This window comes from Puma concolor, chromosome B2 (genome assembly GCF_028749965.1).
Source record: "Puma concolor isolate L17-30 chromosome B2, mPumCon1.1.hap2, whole genome shotgun sequence".
In the NCBI taxonomy this organism is placed as follows: Eukaryota; Metazoa; Chordata; class Mammalia; order Carnivora; family Felidae; genus Puma; species Puma concolor.
The window spans coordinates 30772087-30788026 of NC_141671.1; the positions used below are offsets into that span (position 1 = coordinate 30772087).

Sequence of the window (15940 nt, forward strand, 5' to 3'; positions counted from 1 at the left end):
GCTCTCTGCTCCAGCCACAGTGGCCTCTCACCCTTCCTTGAACAAGGACATGTTCCTGCCCTAGTGCGTGTGCCTGGAGGTTCCCCTGCCTGGAAAGAATTCCTTGAGACATGCTCTTCAAGAACTCCTTGTGTCCCGCACATCTCTCAGAGGTGAGCTTCCCAGTGAGGCTCACACTTACCACCATAGTAAAGTAGCCACCTTCCCTGTCCCCGCACAGGTAACTCTCTGGGTCACCTTCCTCAAAGCACCTACCAACTTCCAATTTATTTTGTATTTTTTTTAATGATTATTTATATTTGTGATGAGGGAGACAGAGCGCAAGTGGGGGAGGGGCAGAGAGAGAGGTAGACACAGAATCTGACTCCAGGCTCTGAGCTGTCAGCACAGAGCCCGATGCAGGGCTCCAACCCAGGAACCATGAGATCATGACCTGAGCCAAAGTCAGATGCTGAACCTACTAGGCCACCCAGGTGCCCCAACCAATTTCCAGTTTAAACACTTCCCTATTTACCACATTTATACAATATACAGTTGACTCTGAATTACACTGGTTTGAACTGGGCACATCCACCGATCTGTGGACTTTTTTACAATAAGTGCTGTCAATGCAGTTTCTCTTATGGTTTCTTACTATTTTCTCCAGTTTAATTTATTGTAAGAATACATGTTACATATACATGTAAGAACAAAATATGTGTTAAATGACTGTTCCTGTTTTCAGTAAGGCTTCTTGTCAACAGTACGTTATTAATAGTAGTATTTAAGTTCAGGAGAGTCAAAAGTTATACTTGGATTTCTGACTGCTCAAAGGGGTCATTGCCCTCAGTCCCCACACTGTTCCAGGGTCAAGTGGAGTCTGTCCCTCACCCCTAGGACATATTCTCCACAAGACCAGCACGTTTGCCTCTTCTTACTTACTGAGGTGTCTTAGATGAAAAAAATAGCAGGTCCTGTATGTGGCACACGACATTATCAGTGGAACGATTGGTCAGCAGAGAGGACCTCTGTCTTCTGGATGAGCCTCAGGCGCAGCCAGTCCGTGGCAGCTCCCGCACAAAGTGCCCCCACCTCACCATCAGTGCCGCCTCTACTTTTCCCCCAGGGCTGTTCCCCCCTCCCACTTTCTGCTCAGCTCCCCCCTCCCACAGAGTTTCCCCTGCACAGCACAGCACAGCACACAGTTACAGTCTTGTCTTCAGAATCACTATACTCAGCCACTATGGGGTCCTTTCTCCAACCACACAAATCTACATTAGACCCTGCTTTATAAATCCATGAACATGGATGGGAGCCAGCACCAGCATCACTAAACTAAGGGCAGGGAGAGGGGGCAGAGAGACAGGGAAGGTAGAAACTCTCTGAAGTTGAAAAAGGATGAGAAACTCTCAGATTCCTCTCTACCTCCAGAATCTAAAGAATATTCCAGAAGACAGCTCTAGAGGGAGGAGATGGATGAATCTGAAAATTCATGTCTCCAAACCACAGAGACTCCTGTGTGCAGGGCCCACCTAAGCCTGTGGGAACAACAGCCCAAAGGACTCCTGCTGCTGTAACCACCAGTGTCACCTGGGGAGAATGAGACAGGAACTCAGACACAAAGGCCTGATGCATCACAGACACAAGGAAAAAAAAATGCCCAAAGATGGGCCTGAGGTCATGACCCAGGATGGAGGCTAGCTGACCCAGTCACAGGAAGCTCTTGCTGCCAAGCTCCTGGTGACAGGTGACATCCAAGTCCCTATGATCACAGGACCTGGTGAAACAAGGTTCCACAGAAGGGGCAAGGACAAGGAGCAGAGACATGACCCAGCTGAGGAGGGAGCACGACACTCCAAGGACGCACTGAGCACCGACTGGACCCAGGCCCCGTCCCTGCTCCGCTCCTCCAGCCCTCTCCTGTCCCCACCTGCAACAGACACGGCACAGGAAACATGCAGGTTCTGGAATGTTCTCATGGCTTTCATTTATTTTCTCTTGCAACTTTGCAAACATTGTCTTTTGTTAATTCATCAATCCCACATACCCAGAATTGCAAAACACAAATTCTTACCAGGATTCTCATTCTCAGTAGGGAAGTAAGGCGTCAGTACTCAGCCCAACATGAAGTAAAGACAGGAATGGAGACAGAACACGAATCAGTATGGGAGGGGTCATGGTGGGCATGGGGGCCAGTCTCCTGGGTCCTCACAATATGCTAATAGGAATGCAGACACATTCTGACACCATCTGCAGGAAGTCAGGGGATCTCGATGTCACCAAGTGGGAGTGTGAACAGATCCTGCATCGCTCAGTCCACCAAAGGCAGTGCGTCTCACACTGTGACAAAAAGCCATCATGAACACATTTAGGTCAGTCACATAAGTGCCACACACTCAACAGCCCCCCGCATGCTCAAAGTGTCCCTAGTGCCACCACTCCACCCCACATCAGGCCTTCCAGAGACTTACCTTTAGGAGCCATTAGAGACGAATCAGAGCCCTGGGTACTGTCGTCGCCTGGGGTAGAACAAACAGGACACGATCAGAGCCACGGGAAATGAGACTAAAGGAGCAGCTATGGGCAGGGGGGCAGGGGTGAGCTCCCCATGGGGTCCTGTCTACACTATCCCAGGTTTCAGGGATCACTTCCTCAATACTTACGTGCAGCGTGAGAGTAGCTTGGTCCTTTTCCTCCTGTGGAAGAAAACAGCATTTAGACACCTGGGACAACTGGACCATGTGATCCTAGAGCACCCTCCTAATCCTAGTTCACAATGAACTTTCCAGAACTGAAGACCCAGGACAAGATTGGATACATGAAGAAAGAGGTGTGTGTGTGGGAGGGGGTGGGGGTGGGGGCGTCTCAGGACTACCTGACTTGCTGGGGGTCTGTCCTGAGCAGGGACCTTCCTCTGTGTCCTGTCACTGCTGGGAATCAGGTCCCCATCACCAGAATTACCAAGTGAAAATCTGTTCTTCATTTTCACAAGTGCTTTGCTACAGAGTGAATGTTAGTAATGGCTCCAGAGTGGGCAGGTCCATGTGTGTGGATGGAACTTCCCAGGAACCAGTCAGGACAATGTGCTACCTAGGAAACCCCCCAGCGGGACAAGTGAACTCAGATCCCCCCACTCTATTCCTACCTGAGAACTTCTTCCTCCAGATCACAGCTCCAACCACCACAATGACCACAAGGACAACCACAGCAACAATGATGCCCAGGATGGGGATGGAGGGCTGAGAGGATGGCTCTGGAAAGGGAAGGAAGGTGAGGGGCTCAGACCTCTGGCTTCAGTATTGACTTTGTGAAGTTCTCCAGAAGGGCCCTGCTTTCTCTGACACGGGGCTCGACCCCAAACCCTCCTTACCCCATCTCAAGGTGATGGGCTCGGGCAGCCCCTCGTGCTGCACATGGCACGTGTATCTCTGCTCCTCTCCAGAAGGCACCACCACAGCCGCCCACTTCTGGAAGGTCCCATCTCCCGCAGGCCTGGTCTCCACAAGCTCTGCGTCCTGGGTGTGGTCCTCCCCATCACGCTGCCAGGTCAGGGTGATCTCCGCAGGGTAGAAGCCCAGGGCCCAGCACCTCAGGGTCACCTCATGGTCAGAGATCCGGTGGCGGGTCATGTGTGTTTTGGGGGATTCTGAGGAAGAAGAAACAGAGAATCCACACTGTGGTTTAGCTTTATGGGCCACTGAAACTGCATCCACGTGACCATCCTGAGGTGGACGGGACCACTGGTCTGGATGGAAGAAGCACAAAACCCAGACCCCAGTCTAGCCTTTGGGATCTCCTGATGCTTGTTAAGTTCTGGAATCAGGGAGAGAACCCAGGTAGGAGGCTGCAGGTCCAAGGAGGGAACACACTGTGGTCCTGAGTGTGGTGGAGGGTGAGTGACTCAGAAAACCCGGAGTCAGATCTCCAAATATGCTCCCAGATGGAGACAAGGCCTTGAGAGGGAAGGTCAGGGTTCACAAGGTGGCTTCCAGGTCAGAGGGAACTGCTGATAGGTTATTTCTGGGATGATCTCAACCTGCATCCCAGGGAGAGACTGGATTCCTATCTGTCTTTTATAAAGAAAAGCACCCTCAAGGTGAGTTAGTCTCTAGTAGGAATATGAACTCCGAGGCGGATCTCCCTCTTCCCACCCATGGAAGGGGCATCGTTCTGATACTAAGTCCATTTTCCCTTCCTAGTGGGCAGCCAGCCCCAGTGGAGGGGAGATCGAGGAGGCCCCGCGGTCCCAGTACCTGCGCGCAGCAGCGTCTCCTTCCCGTTTTCCAGGTGCCTGCGGAGCCACTCCACGCACGTGCCCTCCAGGTAGTTCCTCTCCTGCTCCGCCACACCCGCCTCCTCCCACTTGCGGCGTGTGATCTGCGCCGCGGTGTCCGCCGCGGTCCAGGAGCGCAGGTCCTCGTTCAGGGCGATGTAATCCGCGCCGTCGTAGGCCAACAGACTGTACCCGCGGAGGAGGCGTCTGTCAGGCCCGATGTCACAGCCATGCATTCTCTGGATGCTGTGCGACCCTGTCCCCGCCCCGCCCCCAGAGCAGCAGTGATTAAGGTGAAACCAAAAGTAAAACCGCCTAAAATCTCCCTCGGGCTCTTCCAGGTCGTGGGACGGGGGTCACGCGGCCTCGGGACAGCGCTCTGACCCGGAGACTCGGGGCGACCCCGGCCCGTCCGTGAGGATGGCGGTCGTGACCTGGACCCGAGCCCCGGCGCTCACCGGACTCGCTCTGGTTGTAGTAGCGGAGGGCGGTCTGCAGGTTCACTCGGAAATTCTGTGCGCTGTTCTTCGCGATCCGCGTCTGCTCGTCCCAATACTCCGGCCCCTCCTGCTCCACCCACGGCGTCCGCGGCTCCATCCTCGGATTCGGGGCGTCGCTGTCGAACCGCACGAACTGCGTGTCGTCCACGTAGCCCACGGCGATGAAGCGGGCTTCCCCGCGCCGGGACATCGCGGTGTAGAAATACTTGAGGGAGTGGGAGCCTGCGGGCGCGGAGGGGCTGAGACCCCGCCCGACCCTCCTCCCCGCGCGGGGCCCGGGTTCCAGGGGGAGGAGGACGGGAGGGCAGGGCGAGGGGGACCCGAGTTGGGGAGAGCAGGGCGGAGTCCGGGAGGGTCGGGGGAGGGCAGCCCGGGGCGGGGCGGGAGAAGGGTGGGGGTCTGGGGTCGGGGCGGAGGACAGTCACCTCCCCCGGAGGTTCCGCGTCCCCGCCGGGCGGTCCTCTCCCTCCTGCCCCTCACAAGCCCTTTCCTCCCGACCCCGCACTCACCCGCCCAAGTCTGGGGCGCGGCCAGGGCCCCCAACAGCAGCAGGAACAGAGTTGGGGGCATCACGACCCGCATGCTCGGGGTCTGGGTTGAAATGTGAGTCTCAGGAGGCGGGTGCGGAAACTTGATACCCCGGAACCGCGGTGCCGCTGATTGGCTTCTCCGGAAATCGTACACTAATAGGAGTGTGAACCGAAGCCGCGTCATCAGTATCCAGGCAGAAGGACCTGACACAGGTTGTGACAGGGAGAAGTGAAACCAGGGCAGATGGGGGCTCCCCAACACTGGGCTTCCCCGCCCCCGACGCCGCCCTGGGGCCAGAGACCCTGAGAGGCGGGCCTGGGGACCTGGGACTTGGCCTGGACACTTCACCTACTGCACAGAGCTCTCTTTGTCCCACTGTGTCCCTGAGCCGTGGACCAGGAGCTGCGTGAGTCACTGATTCTCCAGCATTTTGTTCTCAGGACATCTCTCCAGTCTTACAAATTAGTGAGGGTCCCAGGGATAATTGTGTGCCTGTGGATTATATCGATCCTTATTTACCACAGTAGGACTAAAACAGGTTCAAATATTTATTAATTCATGTACAATCACATGAAAACAGAAATATTGTTAGTATGGAAAGTAACAATGTTCCCAAATAAAAGGGGCAGTGAGAATAGTTTTTCTGTTACATTTCACATTTTTGCAAGTCTCTTTCTTGTCTGTCTCATTAGAAGATCACTGGATGTTCAGATTTGCTTCTGCATCTATTGTGTTGTTTTGGTTGAAGTATATGAAAAAAATGTATGTCCTTGACCAAATATAGGAGAATAGTATGTGTCATAACCTTTTCAGATAATTATGGACATTCATCTTTGGTACTATAGTAAATCTACACACCGTGTATTTTCTGTGAGGTTTTAGTAAACTGGAATCTGAAACAGTATCATTGACTGTGTTTTTCTGTTACATTAAATCCATAGGCACATCTGCACATGGAATGGATCTTGTACTAATGCATGAATGTTTTTAAGTAACGTGTTGTGTGTTGTTTCGCTAAGTAATATAGGTGTTCCAGCATTAATTAGAGTGGAATCGAATTATAAAAAAGTCACTTGTTTGGGGCACCTGGTTGGCTCAGTGGGTTAAGCCTCCGGCTTCGACTCAGGTCATGATCTTATGGTCTGTTAGTTCAAGCCCTGCATGGGGCTCTGAGCTAACAGCTCGGAGCCTGAAGCCTGCTTAGGAATCTGTGTCTCCCTGATTCTCTGCCCTACCCCTGCTTGCACTCTGTCTCTCTCTTTCCCTCAAAAATGAATAAACGTTAAAAAAATTTTAAAGAACGTCATTTGTTTTAATATTACCACAAATCCCAACAGAAAAGATGGTTAGTACTGAGAGCTGTCAAGCTTCTGGGTGGGTCACAGGTTAAACGTTATGAGCTTATGGGTAATGGGTTCTAAGGAGGGCACTTGTGATGAGCACTTGGTGTGGTATGTAAGTGATGAATCACTCAATTCTACTCTTGAAACTAATATTAAACTGTATGTTAACTAACTGAAATTTAAATAAAAACTTGAGATAAACAAAGTAATGGTAAAAAGCAGCGATTGCTCAGTAACCAGCACAGGGAGATGTTTGGTATTTGGTGGGTCGTACGGTGCCTTGTTTTTGTCTCTAATTAGATAAAGTAATGTCACGGTTTCCGAGTGTCCTTGTGTGCTGTCAATGTTCCGTGAGATGACTGGCTCATGTCCCACAGGAATAGTATGGCCCAGTGGTGGCATCAGTCAGCTTCTCACCACACTGAGGCCCAGCTGTCAGTGTCAGAACAGTTCCCGATGTGGGGGCTGCTGTTTCTTCTGTCTTCAGTTGCATATTTTAAAATAGCTACAACCCATCAATAATAATTAAAGACTTGGTATTTTGGGGAAGCTGGGCAGCTCAGTCTGTTAACCTGATCTCATCGTTTGTGAAATGGAGCCCTGTGTCAGGCTCTGCACTGATAGAGTGGAGCCTGCTTGGGATTCTCTTTCTTGATCTCTGTCTCTGTCTCTGCCCCTCCCCTGCTCATACTCACTCTGTCTCTCTCTGTCATGAAATAAATAAATGAACTTTAAAAAAATCTGGAAGGACTTTTCAATCCTTAAATATTCCAATATACATTGGCCCTATTATGGTTCTTAAATATGTTTATTTCTTCTTGTATCACACCCTGAGGAGAAGCTTTCTCTCAGCTTACAAATTCTGCAACTTATTCAACACTAAAACTACTCCCAGAATTAGCGTAGGTCTTAAGTTTAATATTTCATAAGCAAGAATATTGGTCATGGTTGTTCCAGACCCTAGTTCCAATACTTATCCCTTTGTCATGGAGTACCTCATTCCTGTCTCCTAACATGTCTGCCAGATTTGGTTACTGTTCTCTGTATCTCCTCAGAGGCCGATTTGCTCAGGAAAATCCAAAGCAAAGGAGAGAAAGGAAGAGTAATTTTACTTAGAGGAATAAAGGAATCATGTAGTGGGGAATAAGAGGGACTTAGTGGGATTCATGTGGATGGTATACTTCCAGAAATCTCCCACTCTGGCACATTGTCACTCTCCCCTCCACACACACCCATGGGCCCACATTCCCCTACTCTCCACACACAGGCGAGAACTTTGTGAAGTCTGTGCAGCGTTGATATGCCCTGGCCCAGGTACTGGTGGAGCAGAACTTGCCAGCCATTGCCATACACTGTGAGACCCTTCAGGAGGAGAGGTGAGGGAGAGATGGAAAGATGTCTTGTGTCCTTGGGAAGAAATGAAATCCCTGAGATAAAGGACTGTGAACATTTTTATGATTGTCTTTATGACAAAGGCTTTCTTGGTCACAGTAGTTTAAAGGTCTTCAATATCGAATTCTTGTGGCCAGCAACCTATGTGGCCAAGGCATGGACATTAAGCAGGTGAACTCTGCCATCAACTACCACCGGCCTGGCGATTCCCACACCTACCTGCATCGGGTAAGCTTCACACCCACACGGACCTCCCAGTGTCCTCTCCCAGCCCCTGATTTCCTATGTCTTCGTACATTACACCCTCGTCCCTCCCTTTGGGTGTCTTCCTACTTTGGGGTCTTCCAGTGCTACCCTCTGTCCCCTTCCAGGAGGCCTGAGCAGGCCAGTTGCCCGAGGGGATTGTCCATCATGTTTGTGTCAAGTGAAAACAGTGCCAAGGGGCGCCTGGGTGGCGCAGTCGGTTAAGCGTCCGACTTCAGCCAGGTCACGATCTCGCGCTCCGTGAGTTCGAGCCCCGCGTCGGGCTCTGGGCTGATGGCTCAGAGCCTGGAGCCTGTTTCCGATTCTGTGTCTCCCTCTCTCTCTGCCCCTCCCCCGTTCATGCTCTGTCTCTCTCTGTCCCTAAAATAAATAAACGTTGAAAAAAAATTAAAAAAAAAAAAAAAAAAAAAAAAAAGAAAATAGTGCCAAGATCCTCAGTGAGGTGCAAGGTCAAACTGAGGTCGATGGTACTGAACTGCCTGAGGAGATGGACATTTCCTCCTCCAGTGAGTATTGATCTCATGAAATTGGTTCCTCCAACTTTTCACAGTCTCCTTGTTCCTTAGAGACTTTGTCTTGAACCATGTAGTCCAGAGAATGGTGCCTGATGCCTAATGGGTGCCTGACAAGTTTATGCACCCCAACCTTGATCCCATGTTGGGATGTTTTGTTCATTTTTATGTCGATCCCTTTCCTCTCTCATCCAATTAATTTTTTTTTGCACCTCAGTCTCTCCTCTGACCCCACACCCCACATGAACACCTGCATGTATAGGGGTCTGTGTTTCCGCCAGTCTCACTTAGCCTTCCCATGCCTTATTGTAACTGTGCATGTTTTCTCTGCAGTTGCAGCCATGGGAGAGGACGCACCCATAAACAGAGCCTGATGCATATCTCACACCCAGGAACCAGGAGATCATACATGACCTGAGCTGAAATCAAGAGTCAGATGCCCAACCGTCTTACCTACCCAGGCACCCCTACAATTTATACTTCCTAATAATTTCTTTTTAAAAATATTTTAACTTTGAATATAGTTGAAAGACACGATTACATTAGTTGCAGGTGCACAACACAGTGACTAAAATTCTGAATACATTCCCTGTTTTTGAGAGAGAGACAGCCAGAGCAGGGAAGAGAGGCAAAGAGGGAGGGAAGGAGAGAGAGAGAGAGAGAGAGAATAAGAGATTCTCAAGCAGGCTGATTCCTGTGGGGCTGGATCCCATGACCCTGGGACCATGAGCAGAGAACCCACTGCCACCCAGGAGCCTTTCACCCTCTGTCTACACCATGCTGTGCTCTGTTGTGCTCACCAGAGTGTAGCTGCCACCTGTCACCAGACAGTGATGTTACAGTATCACTCATGATATTCCCTGTGCTGTGCCTTTTATTCCTAAGACCTGTTCCTTCCATAACTGGAGCCTGTGTCTCCCACTCCCCTCACCCACTGTGCCCACCCTCCCAACCTCCTTCCCTCTGGCAGTCATCAGTGAGTTCTCTTTATTTATAGGTCTGATTCTGCTGTGTGCTTGTCTATTTATTCATTTGATTTGTTTTGTAAGTTCCATATATGAGTGAGATCATGTGGTACTTGTCTTTCTCAGTCTGAGTTCTTTCACGTAGCAGACACACTGCCCTGTTTGTCCATCCACGTTGTCACAAGTGGCAAGATCTCATCCTTTTTGTGGCTGCATAACATTATAGTGTGTGTGTGTGTATATATGTGTGTGTATATACCACACATCTTCCTTACCTATTTATTTGTGTGTGTGTGTGTGTGTGGCGGGTGGGGGGTGGGGGACACAGGTTGTATCTCTGTGGCTTTTGAAAAGAACCTCACTCACTGAACATCATCTGGGATGAGGGCGCCCCCTGGTGTCTGGGCTCCTGTCCAGGTGCTGGACCTGAAGGAGACCCTAAGGAGGGCCTGGCTGAGGAGGAGAAAGGCAGCTGGGTCTTCTCTTCTTAGTCCTGTGGCCGCACGTGGCGTGGAAGGTAAGGGGACATCCCCCACTGCTCTGTTCTCGGGTGGATTCTGACTGAGAAGCCTGAGTGGGGTCTGGACTGTAAGTCAGGTAGATATGTCTGAGCAGAAGACTGGGCATCAGTGGGGAGAGGAAGAAGTTTCTGAGCAGCCCTGGACTCCACAGGGGTCAGGCTCAGGGGTGAGGCGGGATTGCAGGAGAGGAGAGCTCAGGAGCCCGTGCCGTTGCTGAGGTGTCTGTGTCCCTGTGCACCTCCTCCAGTACCGTGATGGTGATACAGGGAAAACCGAAAAGTAGAAACACTTCCTTGGACTCCTACTTCTCAATGTTTCAAAACTCAGTGAAACAAAACACATTTCTGATTTGGAAATAGCATCTCAATGTCTACACAATGCTCCATAGTGTGGACATGTGCACTCAGAGTTTGTGAGTTGACCCCACATCAGGCGCTGGGCTGACAGCACTGAGTCCACTAGGGATTCTCTCTCTCTCCCTCCCTTTCCCTCTCTCTCCCCCTCCCCTGTTTGTGTACTCTCTCTCCGTGGCTCAATAAAAATAAATAAGCCTTAAAAAATAAAAGAATTGGTGTTTTCACTTTTAAGGGGGTAAATACCCAAGAGTACAATTATTGGATTATATGACGAGTCACTATGTTGTAAATCTGAAAGGAATGGAACAGTGTGTGTAAGCTACACTCAAATAATCAGAAAAAAAAGATAATCAGAAATATTAGAGAACACTTTGGAAAAGTAGACACGAAATGTCAAACACATATATTGGCAATAAATAAACACAAAGAAAATGAGAGTGTGGAATATGTAGAGAGACAGGTGCTAACGGTGTGGTATGAGAGGATTGCAAAGCAGGGGGCTAAGACTCTCCAGGAGCCAAAGCCTAGGTCCCCTGGTTCAAGCCACTTTTATTTTTGCAAATTGTTGACAACAGCAAGCACATACAACATAATATTTGGCATCTTGACAGGTCATGTACCTGCAGTGTTTTCCATACTGGGTCATCAGTACATCTGGCACCAGACAAAACATTCTTATCCCCAGGGTGGCTCCCGGATGATGTCCTTCTGGAAAGAACGAGCAGTCCAGGTGGCTTTCTGTCCTGGGAATGAAACTGCTTTCAGTTTCTTGCTGCTCTGTCCCTTTCCTTCAGGACATTCTTACGGTGCATCCGGCCTGTTGTTCTCCAGCATCTTCCCCTTTCTCTTTGTATACGATGGACTGTAGGAGGACATGGCATAACCCGAACTGTCGTCGGTCGATATGTTGACAAGCTCGTCGTCTCTGGCACAGACTGTACATGCGAATATAAATACACCGCATATTAATACAAACAGAATAGCAGTAGAGAAGCTAAAATTCTTAACATGCTCTACAGGGCTCAATTTTCCTCATCCCTCTGTTATACTTTCTAACCTTAGAACAGAATAACAGGTCCAGATTGGTTTTGAAAGTCTCATATATCTGTACTTGCAGACGTTGAATGTCCATAGACAAGTTAGATTGTCCGAGCAAGTGTCTCTAACATCATTCCATGGAAATTTAGTGTTATTAAATGGTAATGCAGCTACACATATTGATGTAGTGTTCCAATCACATAGTGATGATATTTGTCTTTGTAGGTTCAGTAATTGATCTCCCAGCAGCATCACACAGCCTGTTGTAGGCCTGCAATCTCACTGGACAGTCCACTGTCAGTATCCCATTGTGTCTTCCAAAGTTGGTGCAATTTCTCATGTCATTGTTGCACAAATTGTACTGTCTGCACAGATTGGTGCAACGAGACAACCGCAGTAGCTGCGGCCGCAGTCACAGCAATAGTGCCTATGAGAGCTGCAACAAGCATTCCAGCAAACCCTTGGTTTCGGTGAAGAACTCATAGAGCGGGGTCCATCAGATACATTTCTGAACAATGTTGCCATGGTGGAGACATGCGAATCAGCAGCCACAGGCCAGGGCATGCTCTCAGTAAATACAAGCCTTTGGATGAGGGAGTAAAGGGTATAGAATTGTTAAGACAACTGTATAATGCGCAGTTAACACAGATCATAAGGGCCTCAGAATTATTCCAAACTCTCTGTCCCTTTAATAGTATGCATGGCAAATGGACACAAGCCCGTATGTACCAAGTACTATTGACCTTGAAAGATAAAGTAGAAAATGTTGCTGGAGCTGTTTTTATACTATGTGCCCTTCCAGGTATGGAAAGGGTGGGGGGCAGCAGTTAATTTCCATAGATGCTTTTGTAAGGCTCCTGGTTGTAAATGAGGACTGGGCACAGAAAATCCCCCGCTGTGCCAAACAATTGAGCCATTAGCAGTGGTGAAGATGGTATGATTATGAATCTCTGAGATTCAGGATGGGGGGGGGGGGGGTGGCGCATGGAAGATTGGGGACATCTGACTTGACCTCAGGTACTGCAGGAGTATTAGACTTTTTAAAACTCTGTGTCTCAGGGGCGCCTGGGTGGCGCAGTCGGTTAGGCGTCCGACTTCAGCCAGGTCACGATCTCGCGGTCCGTGGGTTCGAGCCCCGCGTTGGGCTCTGGGCTGATGGCTCGGAGCCTGGAGCCTGTTTCCGATTCTGTGTCTCCCTCTCTCTCTGCCCCTACCCCGTTCATGCTCTGTCTCTCTCTGTCCCAAAAATAAATAAACGTTGAAAAAAAAAATTAAAAAAAAAAAAAAAACTCTGTGTCTCTATCATTTGCTAAAGACAAAATGGTGGGTGAGAAACGGAGTGAGGAAAGTTCTGCACGGAGGCAATAGAGATGGGGCAGGAGTTGGCAGAGTCATGTAAACATGTTGGATTTTTAGGGGAGGATTTTGTTTGGATTTCTTTAGTTGTGTTTCATGTTTTTGCAAAGGAATCAGGACAGCATGTTTGTATGGGGAACTGCTGAGTCAGCAGAGAGGGGGAAATGGATGATGCAGGTGCCCAAATGGAGGGGCAGCCTGAGACAGGAGGGGTGCTTCAACTATCACTTAGGAGGTGAGGACACAGGTGCAGATGGGCGAGGGGGTAGGGAGCAGGTGCACTTCTCATCTGAGTGAGAAACAAAGGAGCTCATCACCTCAGGAGGGGAGCAGGGAGGGGTGCAGGAGACTGAGGAGGGGGGAGGAAGTGAGATGCAGCCCTCTCAGGAGGGGGACAGTGAGCTGACTGGGGAAATGGCATCTGGAGAGAGCAGCGCTGGGACCCCTGAGCTCTGTCCTCATCACCTTAGAGACAGAGTTCCAGTAGCAGGAGCATCTATCATAGACTAGGAGAAAATGCAACAAAGTAGCTCAGGTGTGAGAATTACCATTCTTTCTACTTTGTCCTCATTCGCTTTTCTCACTTTATAATTATTCTACTGGGAATATACATCACCTCATATATATTGTACATCATACGTACACATCATAACCAGTTTATACATGTTTCTTTACACTTTAGCAAGGAAGGAGATGGTAGGAAAGTCAGCAGCTCAGGCCACAGAGCTGGGGGCGGGGAGGGGGACTGGGCCTGCCTGTCTGCGCCCTGGGCAGGGGACTCACAGAGTTTGCTCCATTTCTCAGGACCCTGTTCTCTGGGGGTGGGAGGGCGGGGGCAAGCACGATCTTTCTCTTGCTTCTGGGGTGTGCTCCTTTATTCATTTATTACTATCTTGTCAGTTTAAATACTTTCTAGATGATGGGTTTTGTATGTTACATGGCATATTAAGCTATTCTCATGGGAGTACTTGTCCATACAATTAAGCCCACCTGCTTCAGCAAAGGCAAAATAGTTCAGGGAAAAGATGATTGGTCCTAAAGTAGAAGATCAGAACCCGAGTCTTAATTAATGGTCTGATGATGATCTGTCATGTGTTAGGGATTTTAAATTAGTTTATGTTTTGAAAACATCACTCCAGCACATACGAGGGAATCCAGCAGATAACCACAGATATCCAAAAATAAAGATGTCATCTGGTAATCCCTCATCCCCCAGTCACCCAAGTTCTCTCCCCAAAATACATCACAATGAGTCATTTCTCCTACCCCCCCCCCCAAAAAAATACATCCGTGCAAATATGTCTACTGTTAGTTCATAAAGAAGTTCAGGGCAGAGACTGGGAGAAGATATTTGCAAATCACATGTCTAATAAAGGACTTGTTTTAGAACACCCATAAAACCCTTAAAAAGCAACAATAAGCCAAACTCATTTAAAAAAATGAGCAAATGCCTGATCAGACAGCTCACCAAGTAGATATACTCCTGGCGAATAAGCACATGAGAAGGTGCTCACAGAAGGTGTCATTAGGGAAATGCAAAGGGAACAACAGTGATCTGCCATCGCACTCCTATCACAATGGTGGGAATCCAAACACTGATAATATCCAGTGCTGACCAGGATTTGGAGCAACAGAAAGCCTCAGTCACTAATGGCAGGAATACAGAGTAACACAGTCACTGTGGGCGTCAGTCAGCAGCTTCTTGTAAAGCCAAACACAGACTAAGCATGGGAGCTGCTGATCCCTCTATGAGGTGTTTACCCAACTCATTAGACAACTCCTGTCTGCACAACAACCTGCATGCACATTTTCATACTGGGACAGCCCATATCTCTGGGCTGCACATCCTGACTTCCTTCTAACACTACTTCGTGGAAAGGGACAAAGCATAAAGAAGAACTTCACGGGGAGAATCTGGGCAAGACGACCTTAGCCAGGGGGTGAAGGGTAACTTCATCAGTGATGACCAAGTGATCACTGTATGCTCTTGATATGTTGTGTTGAGAATGGCCCGTCCAGTTGTGGTCTTCCCAAACCCATAGCCTCGGGCAGCCTAATTCACAATGAGGGATAGTCTACAATGTACCTGAAAGTTCTCCTCAAACATAAAAAAAAAAAAAAAAAAAAAAAGGAAAGTCTGAGAAATGGTCACAGCCTGAGGAGCCTGAAGGAGATACGAGTGGACTATCTTGGATGGCATCTTGGAAGAGAAAACAAACCAATAAAACAAATCCTGTGTGGAGTTCAGTAGTAGGAATGATGAGTATTGTGTCATCATCTATGGTAAATGCATGAGGTTCAGGGTGGTTTTAACTACAGGGCAACCGAGTGTGGGGAGAACAGGGACTCTGCGCTAACTTTGTAATTCTCTGTAAATCTCAAACTATTCTAAAATAAAACAGTTTCTTTTTTACAGTAGCCCTCAGACAAGTACTAGGTCCAGGAGGAAAAACTGTCTACTTTTCAGTTTTTCTGGGGTTGTTCAAGGGCCTGGAGAGAGGGGTTGTGGGGAGGATGGAGGGAAACTACAGACACAGGACAGGGCTCAAGGATCTCTTCTCCTCTGCTCCCTGCCCCACCCCTGCACCTGCCCCCAGGGCTGCTAAGAAGGCGCCTTCATCCCCCACCCCCCCTTCCCTCCCTGCTCAGCCTGACTCAGCTCAGCCCAGTCCTCTCCCCTGGTGTTGCAGAACTGGAGAGCGGCAGCGCTCCCGTGTGGCCACGGGGATGACGACAGAAAACCCGAGTTCCCTTTGGGGTTCTCCCCAGGGGCCTAAAGGGACCTTGACCCTGGCATCCCTGTCAGGTGTTCCTGCTTCTGCTTCCAGAACTACAGGATCCTCCTCCAGGGAACCAAGTCTGAATTCTCCATTCCTAAGATGTGGTCGAAGAAGGGCAGGAGGAGGAGGC

At 49.2% G+C, this 15940-nt stretch overlaps 2 protein-coding genes across 3 annotated transcripts in view; one reads left to right on the forward strand and one right to left on the reverse strand.

Annotated features, from left to right (window-relative positions):
- LOC112853700 (class I histocompatibility antigen, Gogo-B*0101 alpha chain-like) overlaps positions 1-15940 on the forward strand; it is a 215150-nt gene that overhangs the window by 105219 nt on the left and 93991 nt on the right. The gene's annotated exons all lie outside the window — the stretch shown is intronic.
- On the reverse strand, positions 1942-5401 carry LOC147580840 (class I histocompatibility antigen, Gogo-B*0101 alpha chain-like). Of its 2 annotated transcripts, XM_086705865.1 has the most exons (8): positions 5262-5401; positions 4711-4974; positions 4233-4508; positions 3350-3625; positions 3125-3232; positions 2643-2675; positions 2451-2498; positions 1942-2319 (listed from the first exon to the last, which is right to left on the reverse strand). In XM_086705865.1, the coding sequence occupies exons 1-8, from the start codon at positions 5332-5334 to the stop codon at positions 2315-2317; spliced, it is 1083 nt and encodes a 360-aa protein (XP_086561991.1). In that variant the 5' UTR covers positions 5335-5401; the 3' UTR covers positions 1942-2314. The 2 variants fall into 2 exon arrangements, with proteins under 2 accessions (XP_086561991.1, XP_086561992.1); XM_086705866.1 differs by lacking the exon at positions 3125-3232.

What these genes read in the sequence shown, in the direction of transcription:
- LOC147580840 (XM_086705865.1), bottom strand. Translation starts at nt 5,334, where the DNA reads ATGCGGGTCGTGATGCCCCCAACTCTGTTCCTGCTGCTGTTGGGGGCC. An exon ending in CGCGCCCCAGACTTGGGCGG is followed by an intron (nt 4,975 to 5,261) that starts GTGAGTGCGGGG and finishes CCGCGCCCGCAG; the next exon opens with GCTCCCACTCCCTCAAGTAT. An exon ending in GGAGACGCTGCTGCGCGCAG is followed by an intron (nt 3,626 to 4,232) that starts GTACTGGGACCG and finishes CTTCTTCCTCAG; the next exon opens with AATCCCCCAAAACACACATG.